Consider the following 17,564-nt stretch of genomic DNA (forward strand, 5'->3'; position numbering starts at 1 on the left):
AGTTTGTCAGTCAGTTCTTTTGTGTTTCAGGTACATGAAGCATTTTACGGTGCAATAATTCCTCTGTCCTAGAGAAAATAAAAGATGTGTCTCTACAGTAAGACAATTTAAACATATTTATCACTGTAGTTCATATACTGTAACACTGCTTTATTAAAAACAAGAACTGATCGTATGTTTTGCTCATTTTTAGCCAAACTGGGTTAAAGGACTTTGAAGGCCTCAAGTTTAAAATACTGGTTTAATCTTAAGCATCATAAAAGCACTTTGTTAAACCCTTTTTTTACTTTGCAGTTTCGTTTCAAAATTAAAAGACAGATTTTCTTTTCTTTTAACTCTTAAGTCAAAATGCTTGTTTTGTGCTTAAAGGCACCTTTGGAGACACAAAGTAGAGTCAAATGTTTTTAGGGATCCAGAGGATTGTTGAGTCAGGAAACATCTGCAGTTGCATCAGTTGCAAAGCTAACTCAGATTTTGCCAACAGGCCGTGCAATGAACTCGGTGAGGAGTCGATTAATTCATCTTTGGAAGAAGAAAATTACCCGCAGGTTAAATGTCACCCTCTTAAAGTAATGTCCAGGAGAGCAGACAGTCAATGCAGAGAGACTGAGATACTGCGAGTTGTCACGAGAGATTGAAAAAACCCTTCATAGTCAAAACAGATTTTTCAGAAGCAAAGCTGGAAATTCTAACCACAAATTAGGTGAAGTGCTGTTGAAACCTTCACGTAGACCAGGACCATGTTGAAACTACTTACAGGAGGATTTAAAAAGTAACAAAATCAGTGTCACCAGCGCTGCAGCAGTCCATTAAAAACACATTTTTAAGAAATGCAACATCCAAATAAAACACTGAATTCTCATTAAAAAAGTAAAATCCATCTGTAAACAAAACCACAATAAATGCAATTTCATGCAAATAGCTGAACTCATGATGCTTTAGTCACGAGTTGGTTTTCATTGACATTTTCTGTACTGATGGCTGTTTAAAACGTCTCCTTCTCTGATGCCTTGTTTCAGTGCTGGGAGTTCAAAAGAGGCTTGTGTGTGGGGGGGGGAGCCGGCAAACCTAAGCATCTGGGCATCCACCAGAATAAGTCAAGCACTTAACCCTGGTATGGTTTAGTTTTTACTCTTTTTTTTTTGGCACTTCACAAAACTAGAAAATCTGTCCTTGTCTCAAATACTGCTTTTCCAAGGCTTCACCTGTTCCAGGTGAGGTTTCTCCTCCACATTCCCCAGTCTGCTTGTCTCCAACACCCATGATATGGATTTACATCAGTCAAAGTTCACACAGGAAACAAAGGCTTATGCCAGCAGTGGTTAATAACACTGTGTTCAGACAGAGTCACTGTTTGTACATCGAGTGCTGCACTGTGTTTAGACGTGGCATAGCTGTCTTCTTTAAGTCTCAGTATAATTGGACTGAAAATAGCCAGAGCTGCTTTCAGCTGACACTTCACCTCAGTCACTAATGAAAAGGTGACAGTTTTTAACACTGATGTGAGTATGAACCTTCATTTCTTAAACTGTGGTCAAAATATTTACCAAAAAGTTTTTTACTGTACATTAGTGTTCCTGGTTTGTCACCTTGCTTAAATGGCCACTCCAGGGTGGCACACAAGAGACAGACTGGTCAAAACTGAAGCAGCACAGTCCCAGGTTTGGGCAAGCTCCATAACCACTTAATACTGCATTTCCCATAATGCAACACACTGAAGCCTGTTGGTTCCCCCGCTTCTTTTAAACCCAATGCCCTCTGTCTGTAACGCAGGCATCACTAGTGTAATTTCCGACTGCTCCAATGCCATAAAAATCCTTATACAACTGTGCACACAGGCTGAGCAGCATCAACACAACAACTAACTGATCTTCATCTGTAAAAGCTATGGAGTCCACTTTAAGATATTTACATTAGGGTGACCAGCGTCTGTCCAAAACGGAACCATTTCTAATGGCACTGTGATGTCTCTGTTTAAAGGAATATACTGTGCTGTAGTTGGAGTCTAAAATACATGTTGAGGAAGGACTGAAACTCATAGACAGACTGGAATGGCACAGTAACAACCTGGTCCCTCTGTGCTACACAGCAGGAAATAGTGTAGCACAGCACAGCTTTAACACTAATACAGGATACACAGAGAGAGAACCATGCTTGCTCTGCATGTGTCATCCCACTGATACACTAGACACAAACTAGGTTCCTCATTCATGCACTTTGAAAGTGTTTGGCTGCTCAGGAGCATGAGGGCAGTGTCTATATTCACTCCAGAGCATGAGCCAGTTCAGAGATCAAGATGTAAAGAGATTCATTATTTGGCCCCTGACATTCAGGTGTGCTCATGTTTCAGGGTGAGGCGGGTCAGACTAGAGGCTGCTCTGGGTCGCTGGAGCTGAGTTGGGTTTCCATCATGGTTTCGTCTGGGTATGGGTCGGGGTACGAGTTGAGGAACGGGTTGGTGAGGCTGGTCATCGGGACGAGGGTGGGCATAATAGGTATGGTGCCTTCAGGTCCGGTTGCGGAGGCATTACCGGACGCTGTGTCCCCAGTGGTGCTGCTCAGGTGGCCGGGGTCTCGGCCTGCAGGCTGGACATACGGATCTGTGAGCTGCTCTTGCTGAGGATGGACAGCTGCGTGCCCCCGTTCACCCCACTGCTCGCCAGTGAAGGATGCCGGTGCTTCAGGTCCACAGCAAAGTACCTGTTCACCGTCCAGCTGCGCCATTTCCTCTTGATCTCCGATTGCACCTTGAGGGATATACTTCACAGGGTCATTATTAATGGACCTCGCTGGAAAGAGACAAGCTCACTGTCCCTCTGTCTGACTATGGCTTTGTCTGTACTGTACTCAAGGCTCCGTATTTTTAGTTTTTACTGGTCTTTCACTAAAATAATTCTATCTTAAAGAGAGCCATTTGGTTTAAATCACCTGAATGTTATGCCCCCACAAAACATTTTGTTACATAAAATAATGTAATAGAAAGTGATGAGATGCAAAACAGTTCAACTTTTTGTGCACAGCAGTGATTTTACATGCAGACCATTTGTAAAATAGTTTTATGAATAATCAGAAAATATCCAGATGTTTCAGTTTGAAAATAAAAACTGAAAATAATGAACATCATTCAAACCATAAAGTTGTCTGGATTTCAAACTCCATCTATTCCTTACACCGTACTAAGGAATAGCAGTGTTGTTCTGTACAATCCGTTAAATATGGTTTTAGAGGATATTTACCTCTCCATTCAGGAAGCAGTAGAGGACGGCCACCACAAAGCCCTTAAAGGACAGAAACAGGGTCTAATGTGAGACAAGAACACTGCCGTACCTGACAGCAAGACACCTGTCGGTGAATCCAAACCATTTCTCATACTGTTTCACATTTTAAATCTACAGCCATTAGTGCAAGTGTAGAAATAATAAGGTTGTATGGGCTTTATATTGCAAACGTATGAGCACTGATCTCTCTTGCCTTTGCTTTTGTAACGAGTATGCTATTCAGTTTGTTTTTAGCTGTAAGTTAACAGTTTTCACTGGATTGCTAATATCCAATTTGTTCGTATATCTTGTGGTAGAAGTCTTACATTAAGTCTCAAATCTTCAAATGACTGAAGGATGAATATTAAAAAAATTAAATGAGACCAGGCCTCTTCAGTGCTCAGACTGAGAGGCTGTGCAATACCTTCAAGTCATCATGTTATTAGTTTTTATGCTGTTTCCGGGTTTTATGGGTCAAAACTTTAAACCCGACAGCCCAGTCACGACTGTATTAAGACAAATCTCACTGCATATGTTTTCATTTTGTGATTTACTGTAGGCCAATGTCACATCCAAGTCCTAAGATCTGTATCCTGGCTTTTAAGAGGTACAGTATTTTCTACAGTATGAACAACAGACTGAGGCCGTGGTGGCGGGACAGTCACCTGGAAGGAGCCGAGGCCGAGCTCAAACACCAGACGCTCCCTCTTGCTGACGTTCTCAGGTGAGAAGGCAAACACAGTGTAGTGAATCCCAAACAGAGGAATGAGCAGCAGAGTGGAGCGAGCCAACCTCCTACCCAGCAACACACATAGGTGACAGTATGATGAGAGGTCTGGACCACAGAACGTGTGTTCTCATTATAATCAGCTCACACAGGGGCTGCATCCTCATCTAACAAAGGAAGCATGTGTGCATGATGTCCCACTTTATCTGTCCAATAATTAACACATTCATGTTTATTTATGTACTTTTAACAGAAGAATTCATGGTGACATTCTATTGCTCTTCCTGAGCTGCACAGCAGCACATTAAATCACTTTAATGAGAGAAATCAGAACCTACTGATATGTATTTTGGGTTTTAATGTTCTATCACATGCACAACAGGTTGTCGTCTAGTGATCATAAAGTTTTTATATTGAATTTTTTTTTATATTTGTGGTCTTTTTATTTGCTGTAGCAATAAATGGTTTCTCCCTGAGGGATTAATAAAGTTCTACAGTATCTATCTAAAATCTTGACTTGACCAGTACACACTTAAATAGAAATCAACTGGAGCCTGGACTTTTGGAGCTGATGCTGCACTTTACGATACCCCTGCATTGGATTCCATCGCCGTAATAACGGACCATGTAAGGTTGTAGCAGCAAGCCCCCTGAGGGGACTGAGCTGAGCAACATTTACTACTTAAGATTTCAGCTTTTCTTCTGTTAGAGGAACACTGGGTTAATGACACAATCTCAATGTCAAATTAAGTGTTACTCACAGGTAAATACTGGATTCATTTCCACCGATGTCAGGGGACTGCAATTTCTGGACGAGGATGACAATGATGCCAATGAAGAGCACAAAGTTGATCTGTAGAGAAACGTAACAATTTTTACCAAATATAGCCATCTTTGGTGAAGCCAGTAATCTCCTTATGTCCCACTTTTTCAAACTGACACTGAATGTACCATAATTGAAGCCAGCACAGGTCCCTTTATCACCCACCAGATGGCAGCATTGTCATTTATGTCCCAACACCTGAGGAGCACATGATGAAGTTCATTCAACACATGAACACAGAACCTTCAATTTTGGAACAAATTCTATCTTTCATAACTCACCCGATATCATCGAAGTGTAGCCTCAGCACAGCCCAGATGGTCACACACACTGTGGGGGTGCCTGAGTAAACACAAGACAAACTCTACTGAAAAGGAACCTTTTAATGAAATAAGAAGCAAATATGATGTGTGATGTGTTCAATGTCTCACCCCAGCCAATGATGATGTACCAGTAGAAGTATCTTTTCTCAGGGAAGAAGGTCTCCACCAGTAAAGTGAAGAGGTACAGACCCTCGATGAAGAGCCAGAAGTAGTTGGAGAGGACGCAGTAGTGGAAGAATATCATCACTGCCCGACACTCCAGCTTCAAGCAGAGACAAACACAACAACAGGGAGTGTGAGAAGAGACAGAACAAATGAAGGACTGTTTGGTAACCTGTGCAGGCATGTTTGTATCACTCACAGTGTGTATGAAGCAGTGTTCGCTGTCCTCTTCGGCATATAGTACGCCATCTTTGATGAAGACGGAAATAGCTCTCAGGATGAACGACACAAAAAGGTTCATGTGGATGAAGTTCCTGGTGCACTGCAGCTTCCTGTGCGGAAACAGGCATGGACGTCACAACGTCGTTCATTACTGTACACAATGTGGTAATGACAATACTGCTTCTGCTACTACCAAGACAGTGCTACCTGTATAGATACTATTACATCCACTAGTGGTGTCAGCAGCAGTCACAGCACAGCAGTACTACTAGCAGCAGTACATAGTAGTAGAACTGATAGTAATTGTGGTAGGTTTAATAATAGTAGCAGCAGCACTGGTGTCGCTAATACTACTATCTCTCGTTGTCTTGAACTAGTAGTAGAAGTAGAAATAGCAGTAACCAAAGTAATAATACTAGTAGGCCAAGTAGTAACAGTACCATTAGGGTGTGTATTAGTGGTAGCAGCAGCCCTAGCAGACATATAGTAGGAGAACAGATAATATTTGTAGTAGTGGCAGTAGTATTTTTGCTGTAATAGCAGTGGTAGTAATAAAAGTAATAATGGTAACATTTGTATAGAAGTAGTACTGTATCAGTAGTACAAACACTCGTAGTAGTCCACAGCAGCAGAAGTATTAGTAGCGGTAGCAGTAGCAAGCAGCAGTTATAGTACCAGTTGAAGTTGTAGTACCAGTAGTATAGTGTTACCAACAGTAAAAGCTGCTGTATGATATTAGATTGAAGTCCTACCAGTGCATCTGGATGCATCTAAAATACACAGTTCTTAAGAAGTCAGAATAAATCAGTGTGTAGAAAAAACTAATGCAAAAGAACAAGCAACAAGCAATATCACTCTTCATTTAATGAAGCTAAAAAAAAATCACAAAACTATTTAGTTATGTTTCTGTTAATGTTTAAAATGATAAATGGAAAGATGTTGTCATTGTTTTTGTTTACTGTTTGTCACAATATTCTTATTTGAATTTACTCTGTGTATTTCTATGTGTATTACTGTATCCAGTATCGCACCAGTAGTTGGGAATATGCACTGACTTGTCAGGACATTCTTTAAAATGAGCTGGTGCCTCTGATGAAGTTTCTCCCGTGAAAGGGAAAAAACACTAACACCCCAGAAACCAGCACTGTTTCCTCCAGCGCCCTCCCTCCTCACCTGAACCTGCACAGGATGACCATGGCTGTGGTGAGTGAGACCAGAGAGGTGCTGTAGCCCACGGTGTACAGAGCCTTCACTGACACATAATACATGTCCTGGCTGTTGTTTCCCTCTTCATACAGGCAGGCATCAATGTAGTGAGGGAACATGTCTGACCAGCCGAGCTCGGTGCAGTTTCGACTCACCTTGCCCAGCTCTGCGGATACACACACACACACACACACCCTCACTGACACACTACTGCATTCCCTTGGCCCTTATATCTAAGTTACTATACTCTAAACTGGTAAGTGTTTTTGAGGACAGAGAATCCTGAACTGACCGTAGTCCTCTTCACTCATGAACTGTGAGAAGAGCTCGGGACAGTTGACCGAGACCACCTCACCGATCCTGGCCGGCTGCCAGCATGTCAGGTTGTCCCACATCCACGGGCAGCCTGAGGACACAGGTAGACGAGCACAGTGTTTCACTCTAAGAAGACACACTGTGTGGAAATAAAGGCCCACCTGCAGCTCATCTCTCGTTACACTATTTCAAAATCACAGATCCCTGAAATCTCGTACAGTAACTTAAATATCTCAAAGCTATTCTGGTTACTCTTTAACCAACAACATTTTTTAAGAAATAAACCGTCCACTACTTATTGCTGGCACAAAAAACACTGTCATCTGTTTGTCTGTGCAGATTCTCAGTCATCCAGGTCATAGTAAGCTGAAAAAACTTAGAAAAAATCAACTGGACTAGATTTCTAGGTCAAAGATGTTTCACCTCTCATTCAAGAGGCCTCATCAGTTTTGACTGACTGGTGTTGAGCCGGAGATATACTGCCTGTCTACCTACTTCCAGTTTAGGGGGCACTTCTATAGGCAGCAACACGGCTGTGCGATGGGCTTCCCTGGTGTCTCCTATAGTTGCCAACCTGTACATGGAAGAAATTGAGGAGAAAGCCCTGTCTTCCTTCACTGGTACCGCTCTCAGCCACTGGTTCCGCGACGTGGATGACACATGGGTTAAAATCAGGACCCAGGAGGTAGAGGCTTTCACCAAGCATATCAACTCTGTGGATGACAACATCAAATTCACTCGTGAGGATGCCAGAGATGACTGTCTTGCCTTTCTGGATTGGGCAGTCCACTTGGGAGGGGACAGAAGCTTGAAGGTAAAAGTATATCGGAAACCTACACACACGGACCAATAACTGCTTTTTAACTCACACCATCCACTTCAAGACAAACTGGGAGTCATCAGAACTCTAAATAACAGGGCAGAGGAAGTTCCCACAACTGCAGAAGGGGCCAAGAATGAGGAACTACACATCCAGAACTCCCTTAAGGCTTGTGGATACCCTAAGTGGGCCTTCACCAAAACAAGGAAGAGGCCCAACACCAAGAGGGAGAAACCAGAAACAAGAGGGGATAACACTGTCATCCCTTATATGGCTGGTTTATCAGAGAAGTTAACTGGGATATTTCGCAACCACAATATCCCAGTTAACTTTAAACCAGGGAACACCCTGCGGCAGAGACTGGTCCACCCAAAGGACAAAACACCCAGACATAAACAGAGTGATGTGGTGTATGCAATTAAGTGTAGTCAGGAGTGTAACGACTTGTACATTGGTGAAACTAAGCAGCCGCTTCACAAACGCATGGCCCAACACAGGAGGGCCAACTTCAGTGGGCCAGAGTCAGCAGTCCACCTCCACCTGAAGGACAAAGGACATTCTTTTGAGGACAGTGAAGTCCAGATCCTGTTCAGAGAACATCGCTGGTTTGAGAGAGGAGTTAAGAAAGATATTTTTGTAAAAATAGAACACCCCTCATTAAATAGGGGTGGTGGACTAAGACACAACTTGTCTTCCATCTACAATCCTGTTTTGAGATCTCTGCCCAAACATGCCCACCAGGACAATAGGCGTCGGTCGACAGGGGAGGATTCAAAGACAGGTAACGACTCTGACCGATACTGGGCTGCAACGACTCAGTTGTTAAGGGACATTGTTGGCCTTCAAAGGACTGAAACACCACCGAGGGGGATAAATATCTCCGGCTCAACACCAGACAGTCACAACTGATGAAGCCTCTTGGATGACAGGTGAAATGTCTTCGACCTAAAAATCTAGTCCAGTTGATTTTTCAACTGTCATCTGCTGACTCAGCATCCACACAATTAATATAGGCTGATTTTATTTAAAATAAACCTACAACATTGCCCCCACATTAATTTTTTAAACTTAACCAGCGGACACAAGAGTGGTAAAGTAAGCCCTGGTGATCCGCATCAGTTTCCTCCCGGAAAACCGATGCACTTAACACCAGCATCACCTTGGATGAGATGGTGGTACCAGCTGAATGAACCTTTCCTCTGGAGTTCATCATGTGCGAATCTGGACTGAAACCTGGGAACCTGAAGAACCTCACCAGTGATAAAGGCATATAAAACTCAGTTAATGCGTTGTGCCCTTAGACTGGGAATATTGGAGGGACAAGAAGCAGCACACCTCTCACTTCCGCTCATCTGTATTTGAGTTTTACATTTTTAGACTAACAAACCTACATTTCTTGTTCTCAGTGATCATACCTAGTTTCAGGACCATGCTTATGGTGATTAGATCTCTTTCTAAATTGACTGCACTGTTCTACAGCACCCTAGTTGAGCATCTGAAAGCACCAGTCAGGGAAAGTGAAGCCACTGTGAGGGACAGTGTGTGTGTAGACAGGCTATAATCTTTGATATGTTAGAGAAAAGTACATTGTACTTCCTGATTTGAGAAGTTGCAGTTTACCAAGCTGTCTCCTGTCCCGCCAGAGAAGCTGACATGGGACACAGGGACCCAGAAGTTGTCATGTTCAGCTGTGAAGACGAAGACCCTGCTGTACCAGACCCTTATCGACAATGGCACCTCTGCGCCACAAGTTGTTGATCTCTTCAGAGACGTTGGGTATCCACCTCAGTCCGCGTCATTAAATCTTTGTCTTTGTACTTAAAATTGAGTGACTTATTTTTCTTTGACTTTTCTCCAGCTTCAGCATCAAACAACCTGATGACGTAAACGGGACCACGAGGTGGCTGCTACCACTGTCCACACCAACCTCATTGTCTGTCCACACCAACCTCTTTGGTCCTGAGAGTTGAGACTGACTTGAGATCTTGAAGGGAGTGTTTCAGCTGAAACTGTCAGCTTTACTTGCGTTCACCTCCACCCTGAATGAGATGACTGCAGCTACTGAACTGTAACCTTTCCTCTGGAGTAGTGTTGTTTAGTGCGTGTGTGTGTGTGTGTGTGTGTGTGTGTGTGTGTGTGTGTGTGTTTTAAGTTGTCTGTGTTCCTTGACTCTATCTGAAGACTTTGTTTGAATTTTGGAACTTTACCACAGAGTTGTACAAAGCTATGTCATTTTTCCATCATTAAATGGTGGAAGTACCGGGGCAGGCTTAGTGGTTAGACTGAACAATTCTCCATACACATGAAGTTGTGCTGTGACATCTTGTTAAGTGTAGCTGTGCTGTTTTCTAAATCATCACTGCCCGGATTTGAATAACGATTTTACTTTAGGGTTAAATTTCTGAGTTGTCTCACTCTGCCAAGTTCCAAGGGGAGACTCGCGCTTCTGCTAGGCCGGGGAGGGAAAGTTTTGCGTTTCATAAGCTTGTTAGATTTTGGGGACATGGGAGGCCTCCCAGCAGGGGAATATATCCTACCCCTGTAAAGTATTATCGCTGATGTAGGGATACGTTTAGCAGTTTCATATATAGATGGTGTTGTTGTCAGAGTTCTAGTGCGTGGTAGGTGCGATACCGACGGTGTGTGTTTTGGGGTTCTTGGGAGGGAGCAAGCCTGACAGAAGCAGACAACTCAGATGACTAAATAATCTCTGACACTGAGTGTATTTAACTTATTTTTCATGACAAGAATGACAGGAGTGATGACTATGAAAACTATCCACTCACCCTAACCGCTCGAGGCAGAAGGCCGCTCACCTTGAGTCTTGAGGTTTCTTCCTTTACTTCCGCTAAAGGGAGTCTTTCCCCTCCACTGTCGCCAAGTGCTTGCTCAAGGGGGATTTGTTGGGGTTTTCTCTATACTGATGATAATAAATAATAAGACCTTACTATGTAGTGTGCTGAGATGACTTATTGTGATTTGTCGCTATACAAATGAATTGAATTGTACAGTCAAGTGTACAGGTTGACACCATGTAGAGTTATTTTTCCCAGCCATGGCTGTCGCCTGTGCAGCGACATAGAAGCATAGAAATATAAACTACTGTCAAAGAAGCATCAGGTATTTCTTAACCATAAAACCCAGTAAAAAAGGTACTCGGTGAGGCAAACAGTACGCCTGCCTCAAGGCAGGGGGCGCTAGTGAGCCCACAGATTCTTGCGCTACCTACAATCTTCTTCGTACTTGTTTATATTTCCTTTACAATCCGCCTTATCAAAATGGAAGATTACATTTCCAAGCTGAGAAAATTCGCAAATCTGGACTTTCAATCAAAACATTTTTGACAGTCTGAACATTTTTGTCCAGAAGGATCTTCTTTATTGAGAACATTTGTTTTAATATTGGATTCGAACGGTAAAAGGGTTTGTAATACATACCAGCTGACAAATGGATTTCGTGTACAAGTAAAGGTAAGACCATAAACTTTTATTATTTCTAGTTAGAAATAAGCTCAATTGGAATAAATTTTAACCTCAAATTAAATATGGGTCACGTTTGTGTGAAGAATGCTGATATGAGATATAAAACATAACGCATTGTCTGTTAACAGACACTTTGTTAACGGTTCATTTGTATTTGTAAATCTGACTGTAAAAGAGTCAGTGCCTCACCAGCTGTCAACCTCACCGCACGTCACTGTTTATTGCAGTAAACCTAACTCAAAGTTTAGGCTGCTGCTAGCTATAATCCCTCTTCTTTGGCCACATGTAACACTGATCTGTATACAAAGTCCCCAAACTCCTTCAAAAGAACTTGTTTCTAACAAAGACCCACTACCAAACATGCATCATGAAACTAATAATTTCTTGAATGTCACGTAGTAGCATCCTGGGTAATGTAGTTAAGGACTGAACCCGATTGGAAAAAAGGCAGCTGAAGTTACCAGCTCACTGTGACAGGTGGTAGACCACATGACAAAGTCGCTCAAGAGCAAAACTGGTAGTGTGTGTTGTCCACCACCAGAGGTCAGCGCAGCAGATCCTTATAAGATCTAAACATGCAGTGTGTTGTTTAACAGCACCAGAGAAAGAAGACGATGGCTTTTGATCCTTCTCCCTGCTTTAATACATTCTACATGTATAAAGTGGATGTCACATCATTTTCTGGTAATGCGGCATCCTCAGCACCAGAGCTCTGTGATTGGAGGGTCACTTCAGACCACAAGGTCAAGGAGAACTCACTCTAAGTCTGAACCTCCCTTCATCTATCATCTAATCAGCCAGGGAGACGCCTGTCACTTGCTGTCTCAGCAATCAACTGTCATTTTCATTATGAGCAGCTGCCAATTAAAGCTGCTGCCCCTTCTTTTGTCTGGAAAGATAGAGGCACAATGTGAAACATCAATAACAATTAGCTTTGCATTCTCTGTTGGTCCTGAACATGTCCTTGTTATTGATCTCCAGGTTTATTATGTTATATTTCAATAATCTTGTGTTACAAACTGTTAACATGCCAGCAAAACTGTGAGTACATGAGGGAAAGATGTAAAAGGCCAACACACACACAGACTCACCAAATTCTGGGTCGTCCAAGGCCATCATTTCCATGCATTTCTCCTCCTCCATCTTGATCACACAGTTGGAGGGGACCTGCTGCCTCGAAACCTGGAGTCCACACATGCCACAGAGAGACAACGACACAGTCAAGTGGAAGAAGATATGATCAGCGCAGAGGATGGAGCCAAAGGGAAAATGGCTGAGGATGCTTCTTTAGCTTCAGCTTAAAGACTCCACAACATGGATGAGGCCTCAGGTCTGGGATCTGTTCAAACACTCAGCCAGTTAAACAAACCATTTCAGAGCTGCTGGCACTAATTGACCCAGAGGATGGGCATTAGTCTAAAGAAAACACACTAGGAATTCTTTCAGACATGCACTGTTCACAGAGGACCATGCCAGGCTTTACTCTCATCTGTTAGGAAGAGACGCACAGTGACGACTGTTTATACTTGAGCCCTGCTGTAACTTCAACACAATTGAGACCAGAGATCACAGTGACAGCCAGAATCCCGAAGGTGCAACTCCAGGCACGAAGCTGACGTTCAGAGATGCCTCTTCACAGCCCCCTGACAGCTGGGACTCAGGAGTGGGGGGTGGTGATGGAGGTAGGTGTCTGGTAAGAAGTCCTGTGTGGCTGTGCTGGCGTCAGTCTGGGAGACACCACGTCACAGTTTAGGACGTGTAGCAGGGGATCAGTGTTGCGCTGACGTCAACAGCCTTCACTCAGGGCTCATACGCTGAAGTAACTGTGTGGAACAAGTGTTGGCACACACTCTGCATCTGCTGGATGATTTATGTGTTGCACTCTCCACCAACACCACAACACCAGCACTGTTTCTGCAGTGGTACGGCTGAAGTGAATACTATAAGAGCAGGCAGTCAATGACAGGCTTCAGACCACTGTGAGAAGAATGTGGATGTTAGTCCATGGTTAAGAAATATTAGACATATCGGATTTACAAGATCTGTTTTTACCTTAATTACGATGGATGAATTACTGGCATCATTGTTAAAGCTGCACTAGTATGTTTATTTCAATGGATTAACTAAGTTGTGTGCAATATACAAAAAAGTGACCCAACTGCAGTTCCCCTCATTGTTTTGGTTTCTCGGCCAGTGTCACTGTTTTTGGCCAGTCTTACGCCCACTGCTTGTCCAACATCAAACAGTCGGCTACAGTCAGTCGAGTGACACATTGATCAGCTAAGAGTCAGATATGTTTGACTTACATTCTTTAGGTGCACCCAGTTTGTCAAAAACATAGTTTTAATGTACTAACACTGCATCAGGCTGTTAACATACACTCATGATTCATCATTTAATTTAAAAACTGAACAAACCTTAAGTCAAAATGTTTGACTTTTAACCTTTTTGTCTGGATTTTACACTCAGATCAGCCACAGTGAAGCTGCTGCTGCTTCTGAATTCACTGCATCTTAACTCTTTATTTGTATTTATTATAGTCAGCAATAGTGACAAAAGGTTAAGACAAACAAAACTGTGTTCATGTATCCTCTGGTCAATATTATCTTTATCTTCTGCCTCCCTCTCTTTCCTCCCTGCTGCTGTTGTCCACCACTTTCAATTCTGCTCAAATAAACCTCGTGTCAGTTTCTCCAGTGTCGCTTCAGCTCAAGGGCGGTGACTCACGTTTAACTACAGTAATAAAGTATCTCTTTTGCAGCTCTTCATGGAGGTGGGAGCAGGGATTCTTTAACACAGACCTGCCTCACAGATTCATCACAGTGATGTTGCGTAAACACTGAATAAATGATGAGAACACCTTTATTCATATACAGATGAGAGTGGATTGTGAGAGGCAGCTGAGAGAGAACAAAGCATGAGTGAGGTGGCATGATGACATTTCTTATGGCTAATAAGAATATCGGCATCAGATTAAACAAGCATTAATAACCCCTGTTGTCGTCGTCCACCCCTGCAGAGCTGCATTTGGCCTGTTTACACTGAGGTGATGAAAGTCAGCGGGGTTGGTTGGTTGTAGCCAGACACAAACCTGTCTTCTTCTAGAACCAAACACCATCAAAAGCAAACCAAACATGATTTACTGGTGAAGACACTCCACGTGGTCATTACTGTATGTGAATGACAAGATAAAAATTTATTCATCTGAATTTTCACCTGTGACTGAAGCTGTTTGCACATACACTGCAGCGCTCACTCATACACAGAAACTGGAGGTTGACCTGACATTTTAAATGTACAAAAATAGAGGGATAAAATGTAAACCAGCTTACCAAGGGTAAGAGGAGGAGCAGCGCAAAGATCAGCGGGCTGATGTTGGCAGCAGACATTTTTCGTTTCCCACGCAGGAGTTTCCTCACAACAGCAAGCTCTTCACAGCTGTACAGATGCACACAGCAGGACGTCAGCTCACCTTGGAATCTGGAAACAAGAAAGCGTATGACACATTAAAGACATGATGTGTGCATTAATCTATACAGCACATTACAGAGTGTCTTTCATCCTGTATACGCTCTCTTTATGTGTCTTTATACCGTCTGTCCCTTTGCAGGATCCAAACTGTGAAGCAGTCAGAGAAACTGTAGCAGTAGAATTGTTTAGAAAAATCTCCATTTTGATCTGGATCTGCTTCAAACTAAATATTTCATACATTAACTAGGTTTTGGATATTGTAGGGATTTTTTTATAATAAAGTAGTGAAAGTATTTATTCCCTAAAATGTTCAGCAATGTTGAATCTGCATCTGGATCCAGATCTGCTCCAAAATAAACACTGTGATAGACGGCAATGCTCTCTAGTGATGGGAAAACAGTAAAAACATGCCCTGTCACAAGGTTTTTCCAAAAAAACAACAACAACAAAAAACGTAAACATAATTGGCAGATTTAACTGATAATTGGAATGATTGTTAGCCACAGTCATGCTTTTGTTACTATGATGTGTGCATTTGGTACGTTTGCTGTTTGCACACTTGTCCCTTTCTTTACCTTTTATTTCTGCCACCTTGCCAGGGCACCCTTGTAAAACTGGTCTTTGACCTCATGGGAATCTAAAATGAAGTTAATTAATGCCTTTCACATCATTTTCTCTTACCCTCACTCAGATACTGTTTATATATCAGGGCAAGCCTGCATGCCTGTAATGCCCATGTGTATATCTACGTGTCCTCGTGGACACAGCCGGACTCTGCGGGCCCGGAGGTCTGTGTGAGTGAAGCCAAGTAGCAGGACTGAGCAGTTGGGCCTCGTCCCACAGAGAGAGCTTGGCAGCTTTGTGTTCCTACTCCAGTAAAAGCCTGCCAGAAACATGTCCCTCCTCCCACCATTGTCAAGCGCGACAGCTGAGAGCGCTGCTGAGTCTGGACCTGAGCTGGACCACGTGGACCTGGGTAGCCCTTCTGCTCCTGCTTATGCTCTACTGTAAAGAGACTGCTTTAGGTTTCATAATGAGCTTTAGTTTTTTAAAAGATAATAAAATTTAACCATCATTAAAATGCAAACCAGATTTCAGTCTGTCACTATAAGTCACAGAAGGACACACAAACAGAAATAATCCAAACAAAACAACATGAATGGGAGTGTGCAGCTTTACCAAGACCGAAAACAACAGCTGCTGAAAGTTACTTTGCTACACGAGGACTTGTGTGTTTATGGAGACAAAGAGGGGCTAAACTTAAATAAAGCATTTGTCAAGAAATGAACACTGTCATCACTGGTGACTTCATACTGCAGCATTTCTTTCTGTACTGACAGCCCACTGGTTGAAACTGAAGATGGAGCCCTCCACCATTATTGCCCTGCACTCTGGATGTAATTTTATGTACATTTGTATCAATCAAATTAAATGGAGCAGAGTATATACATCCATCCATTTTCTACACCGCTTAGTCCCAAATGGGGTCTCAGGGGGCTGGAGCCAATCCCAGCCAGCTGCGGGCGAGAGGCAGCGGGTCGCCAGTCCATCGCAGGGCCAACACACACACACACACCAATCAACCTATGCCGCATGTCTTTTGACTATGGGAGGAAGCCGGAGCACCTGGCGAGAACCCACGCAAGCACAAGGAGAACATGCAAACTCCGCACAGAAAGGCTCCGAGTTGGCCGGGGCTCAAACCTGGAATCTTCTCGGAGGATGTGGGACCTATGGATACTTCAAAACCCAACATCTACACTAACAACGAAACAACTAGTAGCTCAGTGCTCTAACATCCGCAAGAAGCACCTGCTATCACAACTAGAGATTGACAAGGTACAACACGAATGCTCCAGCAAGGGGGAGCCAGGACGACAGGTCAGGGGGGAGATATCATCATCATCATCATCATCATCACCCCCACAACTGGAGACTGGGTACCAAGCCCCAATAACAGGCCTGGATGAGCTTGATTCAAGAGTAGCTGACCTGAGATTGAAGAGCAAGATGGACACCTGGAACTCCCGTAGTTGGTTACCAAGACTAAGTGAAGTGCCTTCTGAAAGTCTACTAGAGGATGTGAACGCAGCACTAAAAACAATCCCTACTACCAACAAGCTGATATACACCACAGCAACCATGATCCTTGAGATGCTTGGCTATAAGTTCAACAAAGGCCATAAGGAGCAGTATCCTCTATAGAGAAGGAGGTTGGAGACCAAGACCAAGGCAGCAAGGAGAGAAGTTAGCCAGCTATCGAAATTGCAGAAAGGCGTGATGAACAAAGGGGTACCTAAGAAGTACAACTCACTGTCCATACCTGAGGCCTTGGAGACTGCCAAGCAAAGGCTCACAGCTCTGGCCACCCGGCTGAAGAGATACACCAGAGAAGTTGAATCCAGGAGAATAAATCGAATGTTCTCCACTGAGCCATCCAAGGTGTATTCTCAGTGGCAGGGGAATAACATGAGAGCAGACCCACCAAGGCTGGAGACTGAACAGTGCCCAGTGGCTGGTGGACCTAAGAGCAGACCACAGCAACCTCCCTGCACAATACCCAGTAATCATCACAATGGCAGACATCAAGTATGAAAAGCTGGACAGCACCAGGCCCTGACATGATCCACACCTACTGGTTAAAGAAGCTAACTTCACTCCATGAGCACCTGGTGGGACAAATGAACCAGCTACTAATGGATGGAACCCACCCTGAGTGGTTAACTGAAGGCCGGACAGTCCTGATCCTGAAGGAC

The 17,564-nt window shown here is 43.3% G+C and overlaps 1 protein-coding gene across 2 annotated transcripts in view; it reads right to left on the bottom strand.

Annotated features, from left to right (window-relative positions):
• Positions 1–953: 953 nt before the first annotated feature.
• Positions 954–17,564, bottom strand: part of adcyap1r1b (adenylate cyclase activating polypeptide 1b (pituitary) receptor type I) — a 23,501-nt gene continuing 6,890 nt past the window's right edge. The window contains exons 2-13 of one of the 2 annotated variants that reach the window (XM_020625533.1): positions 14,670–14,817; positions 12,429–12,519; positions 7,013–7,126; positions 6,688–6,886; positions 5,492–5,624; positions 5,239–5,392; positions 5,089–5,149; positions 4,936–5,005; positions 4,746–4,837; positions 3,923–4,052; positions 3,237–3,278; positions 954–2,760 (exon numbers count right to left, since the gene is read on the bottom strand). In XM_020625533.1, the coding sequence (XP_020481189.1) occupies positions 2,362–2,760; positions 3,237–3,278; positions 3,923–4,052; positions 4,746–4,837; positions 4,936–5,005; positions 5,089–5,149; positions 5,239–5,392; positions 5,492–5,624; positions 6,688–6,886; positions 7,013–7,126; positions 12,429–12,519; positions 14,670–14,726 (1,542 nt within the window). In that variant the 5' untranslated portion in view covers positions 14,727–14,817 and the 3' untranslated portion in view covers positions 954–2,361. The remainder of the gene's footprint in view (positions 2,761–3,236; positions 3,279–3,922; positions 4,053–4,745; positions 4,838–4,935; positions 5,006–5,088; positions 5,150–5,238; positions 5,393–5,491; positions 5,625–6,687; positions 6,887–7,012; positions 7,127–12,428; positions 12,520–14,669; positions 14,818–17,564) is intronic. The other variant, XM_020625534.1, reaches the window with a different exon arrangement.

Source organism: Monopterus albus, unplaced genomic scaffold (assembly GCF_001952655.1).
Source record: "Monopterus albus unplaced genomic scaffold, M_albus_1.0 scaffold357.1, whole genome shotgun sequence".
NCBI lineage: Eukaryota > Metazoa > Chordata > Actinopteri > Synbranchiformes > Synbranchidae > Monopterus > Monopterus albus.